Raw genomic sequence first — 24,429 nt, forward strand, 5'->3', positions numbered from 1 at the left:
TGTAAATATATGACATTTTATAAAAGCACAAAAGAGCCCAGGGTCATAAAAATGATTAAGGCAATTTAAAGAAGGAAAAGGTCATTTTCCCATGGTGTAAAAGGAGATGGCTATTTTTTGAGGAGTCAGATAACTGTGGGTCAACTCTGTGGGGGATATGAAGGTTTTAACACCTTCATACCACCCACAGTCAAAAGATGCTTTCAAATATATCTATTAGTCTCAGTGTAGAATGCATTTTTCAGGATGCAAAACAGTGGTGCTTATTTTAGTTTTCTAAACACTTGTTATGTTTTTTTATGATGTGCTCTTCTTCTCTTTTCGTGTTTTTGTTTCAAATTTTTTTAATAAATTAAAAGTTGTAATATGTAGTAAAAAATTGAAACAAAACCGAAGCATTTTTCTTGGGGTGGGGGATTTCTATTTCAATTTGAAAAATAGTTATTAAATTGGGAAAACAGTAGTTTCTTTTTCTGAAATTCTCAATTCTGTTTTACTTTATTGTAGCGAATTTCAAATTTTCAGAAGGGGAGGCTAAAGTTTTCGATTTGGAAAATAGCTTTAAAGTCGAAAATAAGAGTTAAATATAAGTTTTACTCGACTTTATTCTTGCGAATGTCTGATATTCAGAAGGGGTGAAGTATATTCTTCCCCCCCCCCTCACTTTAAGAAGAAAATAAAATTTTCTTTTTTAAAAATAGCTTCAAAGTTTTTTTTTTTTTTTTTGAAACAATTTTACTGGACTTTATTATTTCAAATGTCTAAATTTCTGAAGATACTAAAAACATTTTAGCCCCCCTTACTTTATATCAGAGGAAATTAAAGTTTTCTATCCCCTTACTATAATTTAAGAGGAAAATGAAGTTTTCTATTTGGAAAATATCGTCGAAGTTATGAAACAAAACAATTTTTTTCCTCTAAAAATTTCAACTTTACTTGATTTTATTCTATTAATGTCTAAATTTCAGAAGATGAGAAGCAAATTTTTCACCCCCTCACTTTTATTTCAGAAGAAAATAAAGCTTTCTATTTGGAAAATAGAATCAAAGATGACATTTATTTTTAGTTACCAATTTTTATTATTTTTGAGCACTTTGAAATTTCAGAAGGGGCGAAACACTATGTTCGCCCCCTCATTATTATTTCGGAAGTAAATAGAGTAAAAATTGGAAATAAAATACTTTTTCTACTTTTACTTTACTTTTCCAAAAGTCAAAAAACATATTAATCGCCCATAACAGAATAACTTGATGTATATCTTCAAAGCTGAAAAAGAATAGCTTTTTTTTCCCTCTAAAATTACCTACTTTACTAGACTTCGTCTTGGCGAATAACTAAATATCAAAAGAGGCAAGGCACAAAAATGTTAGAGGAATATAAAGTTTTCTATTTCAAAAATAGCTTCAAAATTGAAATTCTTTTTCTTTTTAAATTACTGATTTTACTTGACTTTATTTTTGTGAGTGTCTAAATTTCAGGAGGGGCGAAACGCATCGTTTGCCCCGTCATCTAAATTTTAGAGGGGCCCTCTGCCTCCCCCTGGTTGGCACGCGACTGGGTCTGACGCAATCAACTACATGCAGCTGTGGCCTTTCCCCTTCTCTGCAAAGCGTGTTTGTTCTTTTAAGAAAGGGAAATATTTTGTGAAAAGGTGTTTTACCGTTTTTTACCCTTCCCTTTATGTTATAGTGCAGTGTTTCCCAAAGTGTGGTACGCGTACCCCCAGGAGTACGGGAACAGTTAAGAGGGGGTACGTGTTCTTATGCGAAATATCTTGCAACAAACGAAAATTTTTAAACATTTTATTCAAAAACAAAGCTAGCCATGAAAATTTACGATTACGTATTTTTATATTGGCAACTTTTTGCAGAGTCAACAGTTAATATTTAGTGGTGTCAACAGCCAGTTGTGATTTTTAACTTTAGTGTAATTTTTTTATAGAAAAAAATACATTCGTTTTTTAATCAGTGGTTCACAGCGTTAAGAAGAATTTAGAAGGGGTACACAAGAGTCATAAGTTTGGGAAACACTGTTATAGTGGGTACGCAATTACAAAAAAGATAATTTTCATCTACTCTATCTTAACACAATTTCTTTCCAACATATATATAATTAGAGTGCTTTATTTTGAAAAAAAAAAGTCTCTTCATATGGGGCCCCCTTGACCGTCGGGGCCTCGGGGCGGTGCCCCGACTGCCCCGGCGTAGTTACGGCCCTGTGTGGTAATACTTTAAGTTACAAAATCAAATACAAAATTGTACTTTTGCTGAATAAATATACCTTTTTTCCGATGGATTTGGATATTAAACATTCAAAATGGTGAGTAGCATTAATTTATGAAATATGGATCCTATAGCTGGAAAGCAGCCTTAAGTTTGGTCTCACAAAGTTGATCACTATTTATTTTAATAATAAGTTTAAAAAAATGTAATTGCTAAGTATATAAATTTTCACCTAATTTCAAACATATGCGACATTAAATGGCAACATCAAAAATTTGAGCAGATTAGGTTGAATAGTTCTATACTTCTTGAAATGAAAATATAAAAACATGACTTATTTGAAAAGTTTTTTTGACAACTACAAAACATTTTGACCAATTCTGCTCAAATGTTAGATTTTATCATTTAAAATTACTTACTACTTTAAAATTATTTTAAAAAAAACTCACCTAACGATTCAATTCTTTTTTGCTCAATAATAATATAAGTAATAAAATATATTTTGCAAGAAATCATTTTTGGATGAAGAAGTTTTATAACTGAGTGCATAATATATTTTTTTTTTGCTTAAACAGTTCTATAAACATAGAAAAATAAGCTGAAAGAGAAAATAACATTTAATGCCACTAAAATTTTGACTGTTGCCATTGCTAAAGTATAGAATCCTATTTTCCAAATTGGGGCTATATTTTTTTAATTGCGATAGATCAAAGTCAATATAATTTGAAAGTAATTTAGTAATGAGTACTACTGCATATTCATATGGAGAGAAATGTCCACATGGAATTGTATTAGGAGAATTGTCCATAAGCCTATTTTTAAAGAGAGTGATACTGTCAATGATACTTAGAGAAATTTTTTGCTGCACTTCCAAAAGAGAACTAAATAAAAAAAATTATATAAAACAACAATAAATAATGTTATGACTAACATACATCTAAATGACCTAAAAATACTTACGCAAATTGATTAAAAGGTATATCCAATAATATATTGAGATTTTTAAAATTATCAGGCTTTAATAAATTATCAAGAGCCAATGAGGTCTTCCAGATTGCAGCCGGTATGTCACAAGGAACAGAATAACTTGCATTTCTACAAATAAATTCATCAAATCTATTCCACTCTTCAGCAACCAGAGAGCTTATGAGTACTCTTTGTGTGTGTAAAACACCCTTTTTCCAAACTATTCTATTATTATAAGGCATGACTAGTTCACCATGAAAGAGAATGGAGCTTTTCATTACTTGATTACAAATTCCATATCCAAAGCAAACAGGACAGGAATATAAGTGACTAAATAAAGGTGCAAAATCCACTGTTGTTCTTTCAGATTGTTTCTTGATAGCAACAAGTGTGGGTAAAGACACGGGATGCAGACCATGAATAAAAGAAACAACTCCAAGTATTTTATGCCTTAAAAATTTCACTCCAATCATTAAAGATAATATGATTACGATGACAATGATAGCTTTCTTTGGCCAACGGTAAAGTAACATGTTGAACAAGTATTCAATTTATGAAAAGTGATCTGCAACATAAAAAACAATTATATAATAATGTGTGCATAAAAATTGAAGATCAAAGGAGAAGAATGGTTCGTGTCCATGAACACTATGATTCTAACAATATGATTCCAATTCGCGTGCGGACAGGTAGGATTTTTGCATAGTGCAGCCCATCTTAACTCTGTAATAATTTTTGGAGAAAACTGATTTTCCCATCATTGCTTGTCAAAACTTAGTAATCCTCAAAATGCAATAGATGGCGATCTGATCGTTATTTATGTGAAATATGGACAAAAACTGTTCTTTCCCGTTGGTCTTCAACTGTTCAACTTTATACATATATATATATATATTAACTAGAAGCATGTTGATACTGTATATTTTTAATTGCGCCATATGAATCTTTCTTCATTGTACACTTTATTTTATGTTTAAACTGCACAGTGCGCAAAAAAAACCAGACAACCCTGAATAACTCTTGAACTAATGATTGGATCTTCACATTCTAGGACTCAATCTTAATGGCTTGAGGGGGTGAACTTAAATATGCTAATTAGTAAGTGCAAACGATTATTTTAAGTAACAAAATCAGACACGAAAACGTACTTTCTCAGAATGAACATACCATTTTTTTTCACCGGATTCAGATTTTTGACTCCCAAAACATACGGGTAGCTGCAATCAGGGAAATATGGCCCCAATAGTTTGGTCAGGAGAGCAGTACAAAATTTGGACCCCTTAATGTTAATTTTACTCTTTGCATATTTCGCTACATCTCGAGAACTTTTTAATAGAATTGAAAATTTTTTACACACAATTATAAAATTTAAGCCAGTAGGATTGAGTCCAAGCATGTGAAAATCTGATCATTATATAAAAAGTTTCTCAGGGTGGTCCTTTTTTTTTCTTTGTGCGCAGTACAATATTACTGCTTATTATCCACATTTATTTTGCTCTTCTTTTTAAGTCATGCAGTGCCTTATTTACCAAAAGATATCCTTCCAGAATTTTATATTTACTCTACTTTGTAAACCAAAACCCTCTCTGGGACTCATCTCCCAACTTAATGACCATTTGCCAATCACCGGTTCAAAGCACCATTCAAAGCTTCAAGGTTTCCACAGTCAATTAATTCTAAAACAATTGCTAATTTAGTTGGATCAAATAGAGAAGGTTACATGGAAAAATGTCAAAAGTAAATTTTTTGAAAGAAACACCCTACAACAGTTTCATTTCTAATTTGCAAACACAACACTCGACTAAGACATCTAGGGACAAGGCTTGTTCTATATCAAGAGCTTCTCTTCCTCTGCTCAAATGTATGGGAATATGTTAAGAAATTTCCCCCTTTCATAATATTTTTCGCATTTATATTGGCAAAAATATTTTTTAAAAATTCCTTGGTGCTTACTTTAAGAACTGTTAAATGCAATTTTGAGTTCTTTGAAAATTCCAAGCTTAAAAAAAATGTAATCGGTTAAAAAATTAAGGCAGTAATTTATGTACTTCCAACTCCTATGGCTATCCAAACGCTAATGGTCAAAGCATGCCGAGTGTTGCCATAGATAAAGAGTTCTGCTATGCACCACCTGTAGCCCATTTTAATTGCCAATTACAACACATGAAAGAAACAGCCACTTCTACAGGTCGTATTACTGATCTTGTTCTGTAGGTTTGATTTAATTGAAAAATTTTATCAATAATTATGATAGCTTGAATTGAATACCAGAAAATTTCTTTAAATATAGACACAGTTGTGGAAATGGTCATCAATATTGATTCTGAGAATGATAATGAAGAAGTCAATGATCAATTTCAGGAGACTGTACACACACATTTTTACCTGTGCAAAAACTATGAAATTGTAGTTCAAATGTTAGAATTCTATATAATAATGTATACATATTATACACTACATGGAAGAGATTTCAGTTTTTAAATTTCTCAAAAAATAATTAGAAGATTACTTTGTAACTTTAGAGGTAATTAGTACATGCTATTTTTCATACTTAGCAATAAAAGTTAAAGATTTCAAAGATTTCAGGGACTGACAATAAATTATGAAAGAAAACAAGCATTCTGTTACACCCTATGCCAGAAAATCATGCAATAAGCTTGTACCAATTACTTTGTTACTTCAAAAAACTGCATAAAATTTCGTAAACATAACTTGAATATTTTTGAGATATGAACACGGTTATAAAAAATTAAATTTTTAATCTTATGACTATAGCTTTAAAAATATTTAAATTTAGAAAAAAAGTTTAGTATATTTTTCTAAGTAGTTTTTTTTTTTTTTTTTTTTTTAAAGAAAGCTCAAAATGATAAGGAATTTTCCACAAATTTCATTTTTTGTATCATAAAACAAAATTCAATAACAAATGATAATACCTTATAATAATTATCCAAACACCAAACTGTGATGGTATAAAGAAAGAAAACAAGCAAAAGAAAACCATCCTTTATGATGTATCATCTAAAAAGTACAAGAACTACTTAGAAAATTCCTTGAAACTCTTGAAATCTTTAAGATATTCAAAACAAATTTTTTTTTATTAGTTGCCAAATATGATTTATTATAAAATTTAAAAGATTTTTTACATGCATGCGCAATATAAAAGAACTACATTAAATAATCACATTGAATCTTGTTTTAATTCCATAACAAAAATTTTGTAATTATTTTTTAATTGCTCTAAAAATTTTGTTTAATTATATTGAATATTTTTAAAGCTATAGCAGAAAAACACAACACAAAAAAATTGGTATCTTATAAAAATGTCCATGACTGCATTAACATTTAAGTTAGGTATATGAAATTTTATGCAGTAACTGCAAATAACAACCAAAGTAATTGGTATAAATAACAAACTTATTGTTGATTTTCTGGCATAGGGTATTCAAAAGTACTTTTTTTTAAATTTATTGTCAGTCCCTGGAACCTCTGGAAGTTTTAAATCTTATTTCTAAGTAGGAAAAAATGCATGTACTAATTACCTTGAAAGTTACAAAATAATCCTTAAAATATTTCTTGAGAAATTTAAAAAAAAAAAACAGCCTTTTCCACCATTATTGTAATGTATATATATATATATATATAGAGAGAGAGAGAGAGAGAGTATAATTTTAAAATGCAAGATACCAGTTCATTTGAGAAAGTCAAAATGCTTTATTCTTTAATTTTTCTACTTATTTAAAACAATTTTCTTTTCTAAAAAAAGCATGTAAAAAGCACAAAGAGCGCAAGAATTTATTTAGAAAGTATAAATTATGTAGTTTGTATACAGTAAAAAATAAATTTCCTTTCTGCAGAAATATTTTTTTTAAATTTGCAATAATTTAAATATTAAAGTATTCATAAAGTATACCTTATTTTGTTAAATGTAAACGCAAGAAGGCAAGCTCAAAACAGCTATTTATATCTATATACTTCCAAAATATTATCCATATACCTTTATCTACATATACCTTGTAAATGTAGATAAATTGTTCTGCTTTGTCTATTAAAACTTAAAACAAATTATTCTTATTGTCGTAAGGATGAATTAAATTCTTCTTAATTGCCATTGGTGTCCTTGAACACTAAATTATTTTCTCCCGTAGCTCTCCTTTAAAAAAAGATGCGCACTTTTAGTATTTATACATGTATGTTCCTATTATATTTTTATTTAAATAAAAGTTTATATTATTCATGGGTTATTGTAACAAGTTTAATGATAAAATACCTGAAATTTAAGCAGAAAAAAAACTATGTAGTAGTCATTATTGTATATTCATTGATTGTAGACAAATTTGATGATTTCTTTTAGAAAATTATAACTATGATATCCATTTTGAAAATTCTAACCATGAGAGCTGAGGTTTTATTTTAATCTAATATCATGCATAAAATGACTAGAAACCATAACTACAAACAAAATCATTTAAAGAAATAAAAATACCTACATTTCATAACACCGACAGATTTCAGATCTTGGCACAGATTTGAACCGTTGAGTGATAAAAAAAATTTCCTCCTTCGAATGAAATTAAATTTTTAACATTTAATTTTGATTATCAGTCTTAACCTCAAATTTTAATGCTGAAAATGGGTTTTATATTACCGTCTAGGAAAAAAATTTATTTCCTCGGCTGCATCCATGGAATTTACATTGTCAAACTACTAGAAACTTCATATTTCTTATTTTCACACCCAAAGTTTAAAAAGAAACATAACACACTATAAAAAAAAAACTTTTAAATACTATAAAAAAAAAACTTTTTTAATGATTGGTAATGGGTAAATCAACACTATAGAATTATGTGGATAGGAAAATAGTGCAAATACAAATCATGATGCGATTCGTAAATGACCTAACTATAAACAAAAAAAACTTTTTTTAATGATTGGTAATGGGTAAATCAGCACTATAGAATTATGATGTTGATAGGAAAATCGTGCAAATACAAATCTCGATGCGATTCATAAATGACCGAAATATGAATTGCAATTTGTAATACATGCAATGAGAGAAACCAAATTGAAAAGTCTTTCATAAATCCCTTTAATGCAAACTACAATGAGTGATTCGTAAATTGGGCCATCACAAATTGTGCCATTAAATTCGTAAACCACACTTTTTTCAAAAAATATGTGCAATTCATAATTTGTAAAAAAGAAATCCATGAATCTGCAGAATTTATCATTATTAATCATTAACAAAAAATCAGCCTTTCAAATTTATAAAATTAATGAACTGAATAAATGAAGATTTAAAGAGAATAAAATTAACACTCTTAAAATCAATGAATGAATTTAAAAATTACTGGAACACTAAATACAAGTGCCCACAAACACTCAGAAAAAAATTCCCTAGCTTATGCAGAATGATTTTATCGAATTTCCTTGATTATTGTAACTATGAACAAATGGCATAAATAATTAATTTTTCAGTTATACCTTATTCTCATGCAAAAAAGATATTATGAAATACTGATACTTGCTTTAAAAGTTGAAAAGAAAGCTTTTTTTTTTAATTATTAACAAGACCATTTTTTTAGCAAAAATATTAGACTTCGAGTGTATTTAAAATTAATTCATTTTCTCTGACTTATTAAGTATCTTAATTAAATTCCCTGATTTTTTTCAGATTGATGAAATTCCCTGCTGTGGCCACCTTGAAAGAGACCACTGAACTGAAACACAAAAATTGTCAAGAAGAAATTACACCAACTAAGAAACAAATGCTGTCATGTTTGAAACTTCAATATGAATCTAAACACATATTTAAAGCATCGAGCTTGAGTTTCACTCTTCAAAAATTTTTGTCGGGAGTGAAAATACTTCTTGTAAACTTTTTAATATTTTTTCATGCATATGAAGAAATAATTTTGAAGATCTTGGGGGAAGGCATTATAAGTAGAATATTTATCTTGAAGATGATGATTAACACTAGTTGAAGAAGAATGGGTTGTTCCTGGGAAAAAGTGCCGAAAGAAATATAGGGATGAATCAATTTAGAATATTATTATTCCTTTGTCCAATTATTCTATTCTTCAGAGTGATGAAGATAAACTAATTTAGTGACAAATTATTTTCGATAAATAATAAATAAATAAAAAATTTTGCAAACAAGTTTCATCAAAATAAAAATTTATATTCATTTTTAATATGCATATTAACTAGTAAAATAATACATTTCTGAAAATGGCCTGTAGGGTGTGATTCAGACCAAGCCCCACTGGGCACCCCTGTCCATCAAGAATTCAAAAGCTCAAGCGTTTCGTATAAGTTGGAATAGTTTTTGCCAAGGAAAATTTAAAAAAAAAAAAAAACATGTATTGGCTATTAATTGCTTTAATTTATTGCCAAGGCTCTTTCTTTAACTTTAGAATTTGTCAACACATTCAACTGTGTTGCCAAAAAAGAAAGTGTGAGAAATAATAACAAATTTTAATGAAATCAAAACATTTAGCAACCATATAACAGTTTTTGAATTCTATGCTAATATGCTAGGCAGATGTAGAGGGAATCACTAAAAATAAATCTTATTCCACACTTAGTGGTATAAAAAGATTACCCATTATATTATTGATTTTTATTTACTGAGAAAAAGGTTAAATAAAATAACAATTTAGTCTTTGAATGTTAGGAAATATGTTATGCACATTTCAGCATGGTAAAGCATGAAGATGATAGTAACTAGATGACAGGCTGTTAATCCGTTATTGTACAAAAAGTGACTTTCAGGTTTGAATTTAGAAAATTGCTATTTCTCTGAAACTGTCAATAACTGCAGTTGTAACTCAAAATAGAATAAAATCTTGGGGATGAATAATAAGATGACCTTTTCAAATTTCTTGTAGATTCCCCTTTTATGTCAATGAATGAATCAATTGTGAAAATCTTGGTCCAATTAATCTATCATGCAAAAAAGTTGAAAATATTATGGAATAAAGGCTTTTGGTTTGTTAAAAAAAATGAAGAAAAATTTAAAATTTGGCAATTTATCCCTGTTTTAGCAGCTTCAGAAATATTTTTTTTGACAGCATTCCAAGATAATTTAAATTTTGGTCTAACAATAATACTGTGTAGAACAAAAATTACCAGATTGAAGTGATAGTATTGTTTTGCAGTCAGCAAAACTAATCATAATGTCAGATTTCCAAATCATGTGAATATGAATCATGATGAGTGATGTATAAACCAGGGGAATATGAATCATGATGCATTGTGTATAAAAGTCATTAGGTGAAGGATTTGAAGAATGTACATGCTAATGTGTGTTGCGATATGCGATTCGCAATTCATGGAGGATAAATTTGTGACGGATTAAATTTTGCCAACCAATTATAAAAATTAAGGCTCACAGAAATGATAAAAAAATAAATCCCCAGCATTAATGAAATTAATGTATAGTTAGGTATAGGTAATAATAAAGTTAATGTAGTAATTTAGAAACATATCTAGCAAAAAGGAGACCATTGTAAAAAATCAGTATATCAGCATATTTTTAATAATTTTGCATGGTTAGAAATATATCACATAAATAATATCAAACAGCTTGAGCTTATGTTCAATGAAATATTAAGGCATTGGCTATTTTATGAGAGCCATGAGAATAATATTTTAACAAAAAAATGCTTATGTGAAAATCTGTTATCAGGCAGTGACACTATTTTTAGGAAGGTCCGAATATTGATGTCAAAAAATCAACCTCAAAAAACATAAGTGTAAGGAATACCGGGCAGTGGCACTTAACCTTAAAAAAGGTCACTGTATGGAATTTTGAAAATAAGACTGAATGAATTTTTTGCAGGGATGGTGTTGAAAAATTTTTGTTTCTCAAAATAAGCAATGACCCAAAAGAGTTAGTTTATGATCTAGAGAATCAGTGACCTTTCAGTAATGAGTAAGAAAGTAAGACTTTGCATAACCAGATAAATATTTTTAGAAATTTTATTTCATAGTAATATACACAATATGAAACATTATCTAATACTTTCTTTTTAAAACTTTGCACAGGGTAAAAACAGAACAATAAGTTTTTAAAATCTTTAAAAATTTAAAACAGTACAAAGTTAATATAAAATTAACTTTCAGATTATTATTATAAATATGAAACTCACTTTCATGCAAGTTTTTAGGGCAATATATTTCAGTAGTAGGCAAATTGGTTCATTACATACATTCTTGTTGAATTTGGAATAAAAACTAAAATAGCATTTTACAACAATTGCTCTTAAAAGTTAATTATAAAACTTTATTCTAAAAGGGGTAGCAGTATAAAGACTAGAGAAACCGTTCAATAAAAAAAAAATCTTGCACAATATTACAGTTAGCAAATATCTTCTTTTTCTACCTTCTTCAGAAGGAAAAAAAATAAGACTTTAATCACACAATTTTAAAATGAAGATTTCACCATGTGATTAAAACACTTCACTTAATAATATTAAAATTTTGATCTGTGCACAAATCTTGTCGCTATTTCTACATTTAAAGATATTAAATTTCAGAATAGAAATGAAAACAGAAATTCATGCATACTAAAGATCTGAAGTCCTTAACAAATGGAAATATGGTACACTTTATAAAAATACGAGAGTTAAAAGTGCAGTATATTTACATAATTGCATTCATATAAATGCTATTATATTATGGTACTGGTTCCTCTGCATAATAAAATGAATGGTAATGATCTATACCACTGTTAAATTTTATGCTGAAGCCAAACACACAAAATTTGAATATTATGTAACAGAAATAATGAAGAATAGATTTTATATTAGGTGAGAAATGCATTAACACATGTCCTTTTTAGAAATGAAAATAAATCTTTTCACTTTTTGTTTTTCTTTTGCTTAAGTTTCTTTTCGATATATTTTCTTTCTAGATCATGAATAAAAGTTTCTAAATACTCGGACGGATGATCTTCAAAATCACCATAAAAATCAAAGGCGTGTTTTTCCAACATATCATAATCGTTTATTGGGGACAAAACATATTGCATCAACGGTTTGGGTAACTTGGATGCAGAAATTATCTTACGTAATTTTATCAATGCTGATCTCATTTGTACATCACATGGGTACCAAGAGTCTTTTTTTGAGGGTCTTTTGTCAACAAATTTCCAAATGAATACAATATAATTTATTGCTGCTTTCTGTTCCAGTGTTAGTATATGTCTCATATCTGTATGTTGATATACCTATTAAATGAAAAATATACATTTTATAAAAAAAATAAATAAATAAATAAATAAAAATAAACATGAATAGGACTGGGCAAACATTGGAAAATACGATCTATCCATGATGTGCGTGATATTTCCTGAAACATTATAGAAATTTATGTTTACACATATGATGAAGAACATTGTTCTCACTATTGATGGTTTCAAGTGTGTGTGTGAAGAACATATCTTCCGATCAGACATTTATGATCACAAGCACCAGCGTTTTCAAAACACAGATTTCAGATCTTAGTAAAGATTTGAACCATTGAGTTACGGAAAAAACTTTCTTCATTCAAATGATATGAAATTTTTAACATTTAATTTGGATCGTCATTCTTAACCTCAAATTTAAATGTTGAAAGTAGGTCTTATATTACCGACTAGGGAAAAAAATTGTTTTTCTAGGCTGCATTTATGGAATTTACATTGTCAAACTAAGCAACTTAAGTACAAGAACATTTTCTTCTGATTCTAAGTAAACAATGATTGCTGCAGTGATTATTGTTATCTTTCCATGTTTTTTCCATTTAATAAATGCATAAAAAATTGCAACTTACTAATATTTTTTTTAGTCAATTTACTTTGTTTTACTTTATAACACACTCCTTTTTTTTAAATGTTAAAAGTAATGTACTAAATCTTCGCTGAGAGGGGCAATGATTCGGAAGTTACACGAGCCTTATGGAGTCAGATGTTCTTTAGATTTCAATGTTTCTCAGCAAAGTTTTCATTGTTCTGTTTATAAAGATTTTTATAAATGCTGGCTTAATGTGAGTTTCAATTTTGATTTCAGATTTTTAATTACTCCTTTGAAGACATAGTCTGAGGCAGGTTAATTTCTAGAGCATGCTCCCTTTTGGTCTAGGTAGTACTGCTTTTTTTTTTAATTTTATTTTTATTTGCATGTTACGTCATTGATATGAATCATCAATTTTTTTTAAAAAAATTGTTAATTAGACAAACTTATAGCATTTTTCCACTTTTTTGTTAGGAAACTGAGGATTGAGTTAATTGCAAGAATATAATTCCTTAATCACGCAATCAAAAAGTGCAAGAATTAAAAACTATGTGGAATATAATGCAAAACATTTTTTAAAATAAAACATCACAATGTATTAAAATACAGCAACGTTAAAAGACTACACATTACAATGCCAAAATCTTAACATCACCCAGTCCTAAACATGAATTGCTAATGTGTTTCAAATAATAACAGATATGCCATCCTTAGACTTTTTTTAACTCTGGCATACCATAATAAACGTAACAAATTTAGAAAGCAAAAAATTTATTCATTCCTTAAATTGATTTAACTAAATTTTATCCCCCAAGGATTACAAAATACTAAATTAATCTTTTTGTTTTTAAACAGAGTGACTGATTTACCATTTTTTTTTAAATGCTTTGTAAAAGCTTCTCTGAAACTTTTTCTTCCCAGTTACCAAATTCTTCAAAGTATGTTTTGACAAAGAACAGAATTAATCTAAATTTCTATTATGAGACAGAAATTGTTTTTTTCAGGTCGCATCATTCCAAGAAGGAGTGGTGTATGCAAGAATCTTACAAGGACAGTGTTAGAACTATATATGCACACACTTTAACAATACATCGCAAGTACATATATTATTGCAATCTTAAAGATATACAAGGAAAAAATTCTTTTGCTAGTACTTTTTTTTTTGGACTTTCAAGAAAAAAGAAAACATTTCTTAAGCTAATTAGTGATCACAACACGTCAATATGCCATTTGGGAAGAAGACCAGTTCCATGACTAGAGCATCTCCTTCACTGCTCAGATGTATGGGAATGTATTACAGTAGAGAGCCAATTATGCAGAACAATCGGGACCATCGCTATTCCAAATAACTGATTTTTCCGGTTTTCTGAATCGCTACAAAAGCAGTTTTTTTTTATTGTCAAACTCAACTAATAAAATATATATATAAGTAGAATAATTTTAAAAAACTCTTACTTCTTTTGACAGTGTGGGGAACTAATGATTATTTCTAAAATGATGGTAAACATCTTTTAAAAAAGAAAGAATTCTGAAATCTTTTGAGGAAAAAAAATTTTTTTTTTAAATGGCGGGTAAATGTATCGAATTTTGTGCAGGTTTTCTGGATTTCCAGTATTCTGATTTCTGGATAAGAGGTTCTGTACTGTACAAAGTTTCTCTTTACATAATATTCTTCGCATTTAGATAGACAAAAAAATATTTTAAAATTTTCTCGATCCTCACTTTAAGTACTAATTTTAATGCAGTTTTGAGTTCCATATAGTTTCCAAGCTTAAAAGTTTTCAATCTATTTAAAAATAAAGTCATACTAACATACTTTTTACTCCTATGGCCAGGGCCGGCTTATGCATGCCGCAGCCCCTAGGCAATGCTCGTCTCGGGCCCCCACCCCTACCGTCTTCTAACTTCCTAATATATTTTTTCGTTTGATTCGCGACTAAATCCGAGTTTGAAAAGGTTTTGTGTCTTCTTCAATTGTTCACTAAGCTTATTTTGTTGCTCTTGCCGCTTTTTACGTTTTTCTGAACCACTTTGGTGTTTTTTCTTTACGGGTACCTCCGACATTTTGTTCCTGAAAAAAATAATCTTTCGGTTTAAAACAGAAATGAAATTTTCACCTTAGCAGCTCAAACATATTGAATTTCCTTCTTAATAATAAACACCCAAACTAATAATATTTGATAACGTTGAAATTAAATAAAATATGTTAGTAATTGAATAATAAAACGGCACTTCACATTTGTCAAGTCCTGTATTAGGTAATAAAATATGTAAAAAATAATAAAGCTTACGTATAGTAATTTTAACTTCAGTTTACACTACACGGATTTTTACTCGTCGTTTCACCGATTTTCTCGAAGCCCGAAGCACTTCTGCAGTCTTTATAAATAAATATCCAATACTTAGCTCTAAATTTGTAAGTTTTGAAACACAAACTGTAAAACTCTCTTTTCATTCACAACCGTAAAACTCGCAAACAAATTGCACGAAGTGAAAATTCAACGATTACATTAAAAATGTTTCAAAAATGTTGTCTATGACACAATACAACGTATGTATTTAGCGGATCGATGAATTCCCCAGTCATGCGACGAAAGAACCAGTACTGCCAACCTTATTTTTACACACTCTTTGGTAGCTTGGCCATAGAATATACATACCTATGGTAGGTACCAGAACAGTAAGTGTGCATTCACAATGTAGAATTTTGCGCGTTTTTCAAGTGTGTTGTTTTAAAAAGCTGCTCTTGCTGTATAGTCATCTGATTAGTCGGAGTTAAAATTACCGCGATAAAATTGCTTGCGATTATATTACTGCGTTATATATGAACTAACTACCATAATATTAATATCTAATTTGGAATGCGTTCAGAAATGTACTAAAATACGGTCGATGTCTATCTTCATTATCTATCTTCATTATTTGTACTGTCTTAATTGTTTAAAGTTGATGTAAAATATTCATATGAAGTAATTTTCTCTATTCTTTACCACTCTCAGTTAAAAAGCTTCCACTTGTATATTAATTTTAAATATTTGAATATGAATGAACATTTTTAAAATAATGTATAAAGAGAGAAGTAGAAAATATCCTATATAGGAAATGTTTCATGAAACATTGATAGTAATGCTAAAGCCAAATGAAAACTTGTGACCACATACCAAGTTTCAAAGTATGTAGATTAGATTACTTACATGTATATATAAAAGAGTAAAATCATTGAATGAAAAACTACCAGGGAGATTATTTTAATAAAAGAATTTTGGCAAATTACAAAGGAAGAATATTAAAAGTTCTAGATTTATGATTCATTACCCATTTAGATGGCTGACTATAGCAGCAAGTCCCAAATGGTGTTCTGCAGAACCCTAAGATTATGTGGAAGAGTAAAGGGGTACCCAGAGTTAGTTTTTTTTTTTAACCATTAATTATTTTAAAATGTTAATTATATTTAAATCTAATGAATAAACAAATATCTTTCTAATATTTCAAATGTCTGCCTGAAATTAAGGACATGTTTTAATAAAAAATTGCCTTAGTATTTCTTTTCTGGCCTCTCAAATCAAAATAACTAAATTTGCAAATAAAGAAATATCTTTTTTTAATAACCATTTTCAATGTTTATAGCAGTTCACAGGGCCGGATTAAAAACTTCCGAGGCCTTAAGCACCTAAAAGAATTTGATGCTCCTTAAATGTAATCAAGAATATCAACACAAAAAAAGAATATATTTTTCTTAAATAAAATTAAAGTTAACAAAAATAAATAAACTTAATAAAATAAATAAAAATAAAAATGAACTGGCAAATTCATACTTTTTGCAGAGAATCTTTTTGGTAGAAACAAATTAAATCAAAATCTTTCAGTTAACTATTTGAAAGGCTGTGGTTTTAAACAATAACGCATATTTTTTCATGTATAATATCTTAGAGCCAAAATATCTTAGAGCTAATCATAAAAAATATTGACAATTCTGGTGCATTATTTTGAAAAAATATCCTGCCCTTCAAAGAGTAAAGCTATTATTTTATTATAATATCGATAAAATATAAACCTAATTTTTTATTCAAATTTTCTGGGTGTTCTGTAATGTCTTCTAATATGCTTTATAAATTTTTGTTAAAAATTTAGTGATAATTATGGGTCTCAATTAATATTCATCTAAGAAAATTCATATATCTTACTTTAGCAAATTTTTATAGAGAATATAAAAATTCAATACAGTATAAAAATACAGTTAATAACCAATAAAAATAACTATCTTTTTTATATTTTATTTACCCCTGAGAATGTTGGCGAAATCTGTGACTAGAAGTATTATTAACAAAATTAACCTGCTTTCGTGTTTGTAACAATGGTAACTAGCGATAAAAATTTCCACTACTTTCTGACTAGCTAGAATATTGAAATCTCTACTGTTACACCATGCTTACCTACAATACAAGTTTCAATAGTTTGCTGACCACAACAATCAGAATTTATTAACCTAAATAGGACCTATCACCAATAGATATTTTGATCACTTTCCATATAACTGAAATGCTCCAAATTCAACTAGTTTTCTAACAACAAAACAAGTTATGATTGCTCTCTGACAACTGAAAGCTAAGTTTAATGTCATTTATAACAAAAGGGCAATTCCATGATGTTGGACGAGGACGTAAAAATTAAAGATCAATTTCTCTTAAAAATTCTCTCTTAAATAATAAATGTTTGAAATTATCAAATTTTTATATCACATATTTAATACGTCATAACCTATCAAAAAACAATTTGTTTAATAAAAACTAATAATTTATATTAAACAGATTAAATTGTTATTGTATGACGTAAATCACATGAAAGGAAAAAATAATTACTCATGTACAAATTGTCTTAACTCTGGGAATTTGTTAGCAATTTAACAGTAAACTTGTCTGAATTTTGATGTTGACATTTGAATAAAGAATTCAATGCAATTCTTTACTCGTAAAATATGATGTATAATTAGTATGAAATTTTTTACTTTGGTGTCAGATCTAAAATATTTGGTATCAGATGTAAATTCTTTAGGTTTAATATAAATTAACATAATTTTAAAAACTGAAAGTTACTTTAATATTTATCTCACTACTATAAACAATTTTTTCATTAAAGAGCTTCTTAAAATTTAAATTGTCTTCCGTCTCTTGTTGGAATAGGTGGATAAATGTGTCTTATAACATTTTCTATCTTGTAAAAGTTAGTAAAAAAAAAAAAAATCACTAATTTTAACTGTGCAAAATTAAAATTAGTATATTAACATCAATGTAAATACAACTCATACTTAAGCAACATTTCCTTAAATCTAATAATTTTAAAAATCCAGGAATAAATTAAATTTAAAAAAAAAGAAACTCTAAAAATGTTTCTATTTTTTCTATATAACATAGGGAAAAAATGGAAAATAAATGTAGAAAAGTTCACAATTTTTAAATACAATAAATAAAAAAATCTATTAAAAAATGTGTTACTGTACATTAAAAGAAAAAAAGACTATTTTTTTACTATATTCACAACAATTTTTTCTACGAAAAAAAAATGATCGGGTAGAATAATTTTATTGCTATATTTATCACCTACCTAAAATTAATCATTTCATAGTTTTTACAATCTATTTGATTTGATGTATCAATGCAGACAATATTAATCACAATACGTTTTACTTGTATTTAGTGGCGTATCAAGCGGGGGATTAGAAAGACAATCCCCAGTTATGGCCTTAAAAAAGTGCTAAATACATTAAAGTAATTAAAAATGAATTCGAGAATAATTTATTTCCTCTCTTTTAAATACCCCACCCCCTAGTTTCAGTTCCTAATTAGGACCCAATAGTTTATCCTATTTACCTAAGAATTTAATAGGACGTGTATTATTATTGTAGTTGGCTTTGCATGTAAGCTTATAACTTTTTAAATAATTTTTTGCAAATTGGCAAGACAATAAGAAACAGCAAACACTTATCCTTAAATCGAAAACAAACATCTTAAAAGTGTTATAAAAAATACATGCATTAGTAATGTACACTGTTCAAACTTAAGCCAAATCAGATTAATGTTCTTACGTTGTCCAGTTACATTGGTTTAAAGCTGTGAAATCTTATTTAATGTAAAATTTAATTTATGAAATCAGTTTTACAGAATTTTAACTTATAACAATCCCAAAAAATACCTTAAGTCTAACATTATATCATTCATACTTATTATTATGTCAGGAGGTACAAAAAGTTTTTCCCCAGTGCTGTAAGCCTTAACAACACCTTTGTTTGTATGAGCAAGGTTTGGTACTTTACATCTGAATGTATATAGCAACCCTTTAGCAATTATTACTGCTAACCTTAGTATAAACATGTACTTAACCTCAAGTGTTTTTGAATACAGGACCAAGTCGCGTTGTCGACCACCCAAAAAATTATATATATATAAACTGCTGTTTGTAGAAAATGCAACACCATGAAGGAATCATCAGAATCAAATGAAATTCGCAGCAAATGTCAATTATAGGATATTATGCAAATTAATAAAGTTTCAGAGCCATCGCGCGTGCGTGGCGCGCGCAGCGCCCTCTGAATTGATGCTGAAAGCGTATAAATAAAGTGCTGTAGCGGGACGTTGAAAATAGTCTATGATTATTTGTTAGTGGCAAACGTTTAGTGAGACCTGAGTATGCCTCCACGACGGAAGAATAAGAAATTCAAGCAACTTACGGAGTTTGAACGAGGGAGGATAATCGGCCTTCGAGAAGGAGGATTTTCCTATCGCGCTATAGCAGCTCGTATGCAGCGGAACAGTTCCACAGTGATGCGAGTTTGGACCGACGAGCACCGAACAACTCGAAAAACAGGCACTGGACGACAGAAGGTGACGTCAGAGCGCGATGATCGACACCTGCTGCGCATGGCGGTGAATGATCGCACAGCTTCCTCCAGGCAGCTGGCAGCACATTGGTCTACTGCTACAGGTGTACAATTGTCGGCTTCGTCAATTCGTCGTCGTCTGCTGCGCCGTGGATTGCGTGCAAGGGTGCCATTATACAGGATTCCCCTCACGGCGGATCATCGACGGCTGCGTCGGCAGTGGGCTCTTGAGCACAGAGACTGGCGAGCTGATTGGCACCAAGTTGTCTTTTCAGATGAATCACGCTTCAATTTGTGGACCCATGATGGCCGTGTTCGTGTTAGACGTTATGCCGGTCAACGCTGCCTTCCTGAGTGTATTATTGAACGACATAGTGGTCGAACACCCGGAGTTATGGTCTGGGGTGCGATTTCGTATCATGGACGATCCAATTTGATACGAATTGAGGGTAATCTCAATAGCAACAGATACGTCCGTGAAGTGCTACAGCCCGAAGTCGTTCCTTTCCTTCAAGGCATCCCTGGAGCTATCTTTCAGCAGGATAATGCACGCCCACATGTTGAGCGGACTGTTAGAGACTTCTGTTCAGCACAACGCATGCAACTTCTTCCTTGGCCTGCTTATTCGCCGGATATGTCGCCTATTGAGCACGTGTGGGATATGGTTGGTCGGCGTCTCACTCGTGATCCGCGTCCTGCAGTTTCCAAAGACGAACTTTGGTTGCGCATACAAGCGATATGGAATTCTCTTCCTCAAGCAGATATTCAACATCTGTTTGACTCCATGCCAGGTCGTATAGCAGCACTTATTGCAGCGCGTGGTGGCTGCACCAAATACTGATTTCGGACGCTTAATTTGTTTCTTTTGTTTTGAAAATTTCATCATTTATTTGTATCAGTACAAGTCGTTTCTGCATTAAATTTCATTTGATTCTGATGATTCTTTCATGGTGTTGCATTTTCTACAAACAGCAGTTTATATATATATATGTATGAAAAAATAAATAACTACTAAGCATTCCGGAGATGAAAAAAAAAATTTTGCTCTAAATATGTACACTTTTCAAGCTCTTCTAAGTGAAATGATTGATTAAAAAATTTCTAAATGAGGCTGTTTCTCAAAAAATTGAAACTGAGTCGCTTACCTCAAAATAAATTTTAAAAAAATTAATTAATCAATTTTAAAATTAATTAATTAATCAATTTTAAAATTAATTAATTAATCAATTTTAAAATTAATGAATTAATCAATTTTAAAATCATAATATAAATAACTATGAACAGTTACATAGTTAAGCAGATTATATATTTATGCAGATTTTATAAGGCTACCGAGCCCCGTGGCAGAATCGCAGCGACACGGCGACATTGTCGCAGAGTGTTACAAAATTCTTGCAGAAAGATTTTTCTTTGGAAAAGCAAAAAAATTTCTTTTCTGCAGAAATTTACACGTAATATTTGAATCATGCATTTCAATAATCACTTTTTGACACGCTCAATTTACGCCAATAGTATCATAAATCTGTGTAATATTTCGATGGTATTTTCGGCATTCAGGAATATTGATTTTCATGTTTTTAAAATATCCCAATACATTTTAAGCAATATGGAAAATTCCAATCGTGCATTTGAGTATTTACTCTTTAAGGTAATAATTGTGTCGAATTTTCGACAGATATTTCTATTGATTTTTCCTTAGTTTTTAATCCGACATTTTAATACGATATTATTAATTACAACAACCTAATCTTGAAGCGAAACTGGCATTTGAGGTGTTCGATTTACATGATTCTTTCTTTCGGCAATTGCTACAATGGATTTCATGGCTTTAAATTATTTTCTTTATTGTGATGATTATTTACAAAAAGCGAAGAAGGAAATAATGAGTGCGATTATCTCTCAATAAAATTCAAGAATATCACCCATAATATTAGAATAAAGAACTATTACATGTTCAATTAATATATATATATGTATATATTATGTTTTTTTTATAAACACAGAGCTTTTGTTATTTCAAATTAGTAATATATATGCATGTTATTATTAAAAATATCTTGCAGAAAATATTAGTGCTGAAGAGTTCAGTCGCAGATAGCTCAGAAAAATTTTGTTACAGGGCTACTGAGGTGAAATACAATAGTCCAAAATCAACCTAAAAGAATATTTAGCCATATAAGTTTCATTCACATTTCACTTCATTAAAAAAATATGAGATGAAAACCAATGTAAGGAAAAGGAAAGCAGTGGTGCCGATCGTAAATAGTGTCAGTCATAAAAATAGTTGTAAATTTACAATAAAGATATTTATTATTTTCAAAATCAAAATAAGTCTACAAAAGCGAAACTTGTATAGTCTTGTATTGATCTTGCTTTAAACTGAAAAAGTAATTTTATTATGTTAAATAATAGTGGTACAGTACAATTAATTATGTATTTAGATGTAGAGAATAAAATATCAAAAGTGCATCTTGGGAATTTTTTTGTAACTCAATTTGTGAAAAGTTTCTGCACATTTGTACAAAATAACCTGTTTTAATACAGTTTACCTTAATTATTATTTAATTTTCTATTATTAATGTGATTTAAAAACAAAAATTGCACTTAGATTTATTTGTGGTGACTAAAAATTTAAAATGATGTATCCATTCATTGAACAGCCTATAGCTTAGTGAAAACTGATATTAATAAGTTAAAAGTTATAATTTCTAACTAATCAGTTTAAAATTTTGGTCATCTGGTTGACTTTACAGTGAAATTGCCTATTAGTTGTTATGATCGCATAAAGAAGTTAAATGAAGTGACTTTTTATATAAAATTTCAATTTATAGATTTAACAGAAGCAGATTATTACAACAAATAGTAAAACCTAACTACAGAAAGACAAAAGTGTCTCCTTTACATAATCAATAAAAGTAATGAGCAATCTAAGGAGAGATTTCCATATCATGATCTGTGGCAGAATAACCACCAAGTCTTGGCAACTTCCGGGCAGCGGCCCACGAGAAACAAAAACAAAACAAAAAAACCATTAAAGAAAAAGACTAACTCAAAAAGTATAAACTGTAGATACCCCCAGGCAAACATTTAGGTGTTTTTTTTTTTTTTTTTAAATTTGCAAATCTAAAATTTGGCACTTTGGCGATGGTAGTTGACGTGACAGATCACAGCACAGAAATATTCCCCAATCTAAATAAATAGAAGAGCTACTTACAAGAGTAAATTGGTTGTAACAGGCAATTTTTAAAGAGTCCTCTTTAGTCTGAAATATAAACATCGCCAAACATTAACAAAAATCAAAATGAAAGCTTTTTTAAGTTAAAATTACTCCTTTTTATGCATCGATAATGTAATATTAATTTTGAGTCAAATAGATTTTTTCTCCTCAAAAAAACTTAATAATAACTTTTGATTATCCGTTGGCAAACTAAGTTTAATATTTAAGTTTGCTAGAAATATAATTTTTGAAATTAAAAAATTTATTTTCGAAAGCTCACAAACTAAGTTTTTTTTTTTAAGAATAGAAATAACACTTTTCCCCATTATATTTAGCTGTGTTGTAACTTAAAAAATTATTTTAAAATTTACTAAAATAGAAAATAACTATTGATTACATCTAAGAAAATTTTTAATTACTAGTAAAATTGATTATAACACATAGCACACAAAATTCGACATACAAGTTTTATCCATTTATATTCTATCAAATATTACTTGAACGTCAAACTAAAAGCGACTTTTTGGCGCTGATCTCGACTAGGAATTCTTGCTTGTGTTAGAATAATAAATGCTGCAGTGTTTATTAAACGAAAGATGACTGCATATGCAGGCTTTCTTTCGACACGGAGATTTGTGTAATGTTTTAAAAATGTTATATTCAAAACATAAGTTATTAGAAGATTAGATCGTTAATTTAAAAAAAAATCATTTATGAATAACGCAAGATAATAACAGTATTAATAATTTGTCCATGACAGCCCCAATCTAGTAGCCGGGGCTTCGTAAAATTTTTCAACGAACATTGCACTACTACACTGAGATATGTAGTAAAAATATGTGATCTGAAGAAATAAAAACACTGAAATTATAATACCCCATTAATCCCATAATTAAAAGAAATAATTTTACAAAAACTTACTCGAGACCAGCTTGCGAGAGAGTGATTAGTTTCGTCAGACCCTGACTCCAGAATAACACTCAGGCATGCGCCTTGAAGATCTGTTGGCGTTTATCAAAATACTTTGTTTATTTGTCAAAATACTTTGATCAAAGTAAGCGAGTGTATCAGTAAGGAAACATTTATATAGAAATGTGACGATGTAAAACAAATTGGTTTTTGCTTACAAGAATTAAATTCTGCAGCAAGTTTCAAGAAATCTAAACGTGCTATTTGCCATGAGAGTATTGGTCATAGAAAAAGACGGTAGAAAGATCAATCACTTCACCAAACGGAAGTCACGGTAAACTTTGACATCACTGGTAACTAGCTCTACTCTATATCCACGCCCTCTAGAGAGCAGTTTGTTCAAGTAAAATTTCATTGAAGTTGTGTCTTTATAGCAGCTGTACAGTCACTCGAAAAAATAGCTGAGCA

At 29.4% G+C, this 24,429-nt stretch overlaps 1 protein-coding gene across 4 annotated transcripts in view; it reads right to left on the reverse strand.

Annotated features, from left to right (window-relative positions):
* The window catches only part of LOC107448564 (divergent protein kinase domain 2A), a 60,530-nt gene extending 36,128 nt beyond the window's left edge, over positions 1–24,402 (reverse strand). The window contains exons 1-3 of one of the 4 annotated variants that reach the window (XM_016063812.3): positions 23,974–24,401; positions 23,050–23,097; positions 3,183–3,753 (exon numbers count right to left, since the gene is read on the reverse strand). In XM_016063812.3, the coding sequence (XP_015919298.1) occupies positions 3,183–3,721 (539 nt within the window). In that variant the 5' untranslated portion in view covers positions 3,722–3,753; positions 23,050–23,097; positions 23,974–24,401. Of the gene's footprint in view, positions 1–3,182; positions 3,754–23,049; positions 23,098–23,973 lie in introns of all 4 variants that reach the window. The other 3 variants (XM_016063814.3, XM_043048707.2, XM_071187677.1) reach the window with 3 other exon arrangements.
* Positions 24,403–24,429: the final 27 nt, after the last annotated feature.

Source organism: Parasteatoda tepidariorum, chromosome X1 (assembly GCF_043381705.1).
Source record: "Parasteatoda tepidariorum isolate YZ-2023 chromosome X1, CAS_Ptep_4.0, whole genome shotgun sequence".
NCBI classification, from domain to species: domain Eukaryota; kingdom Metazoa; phylum Arthropoda; class Arachnida; order Araneae; family Theridiidae; genus Parasteatoda; species Parasteatoda tepidariorum.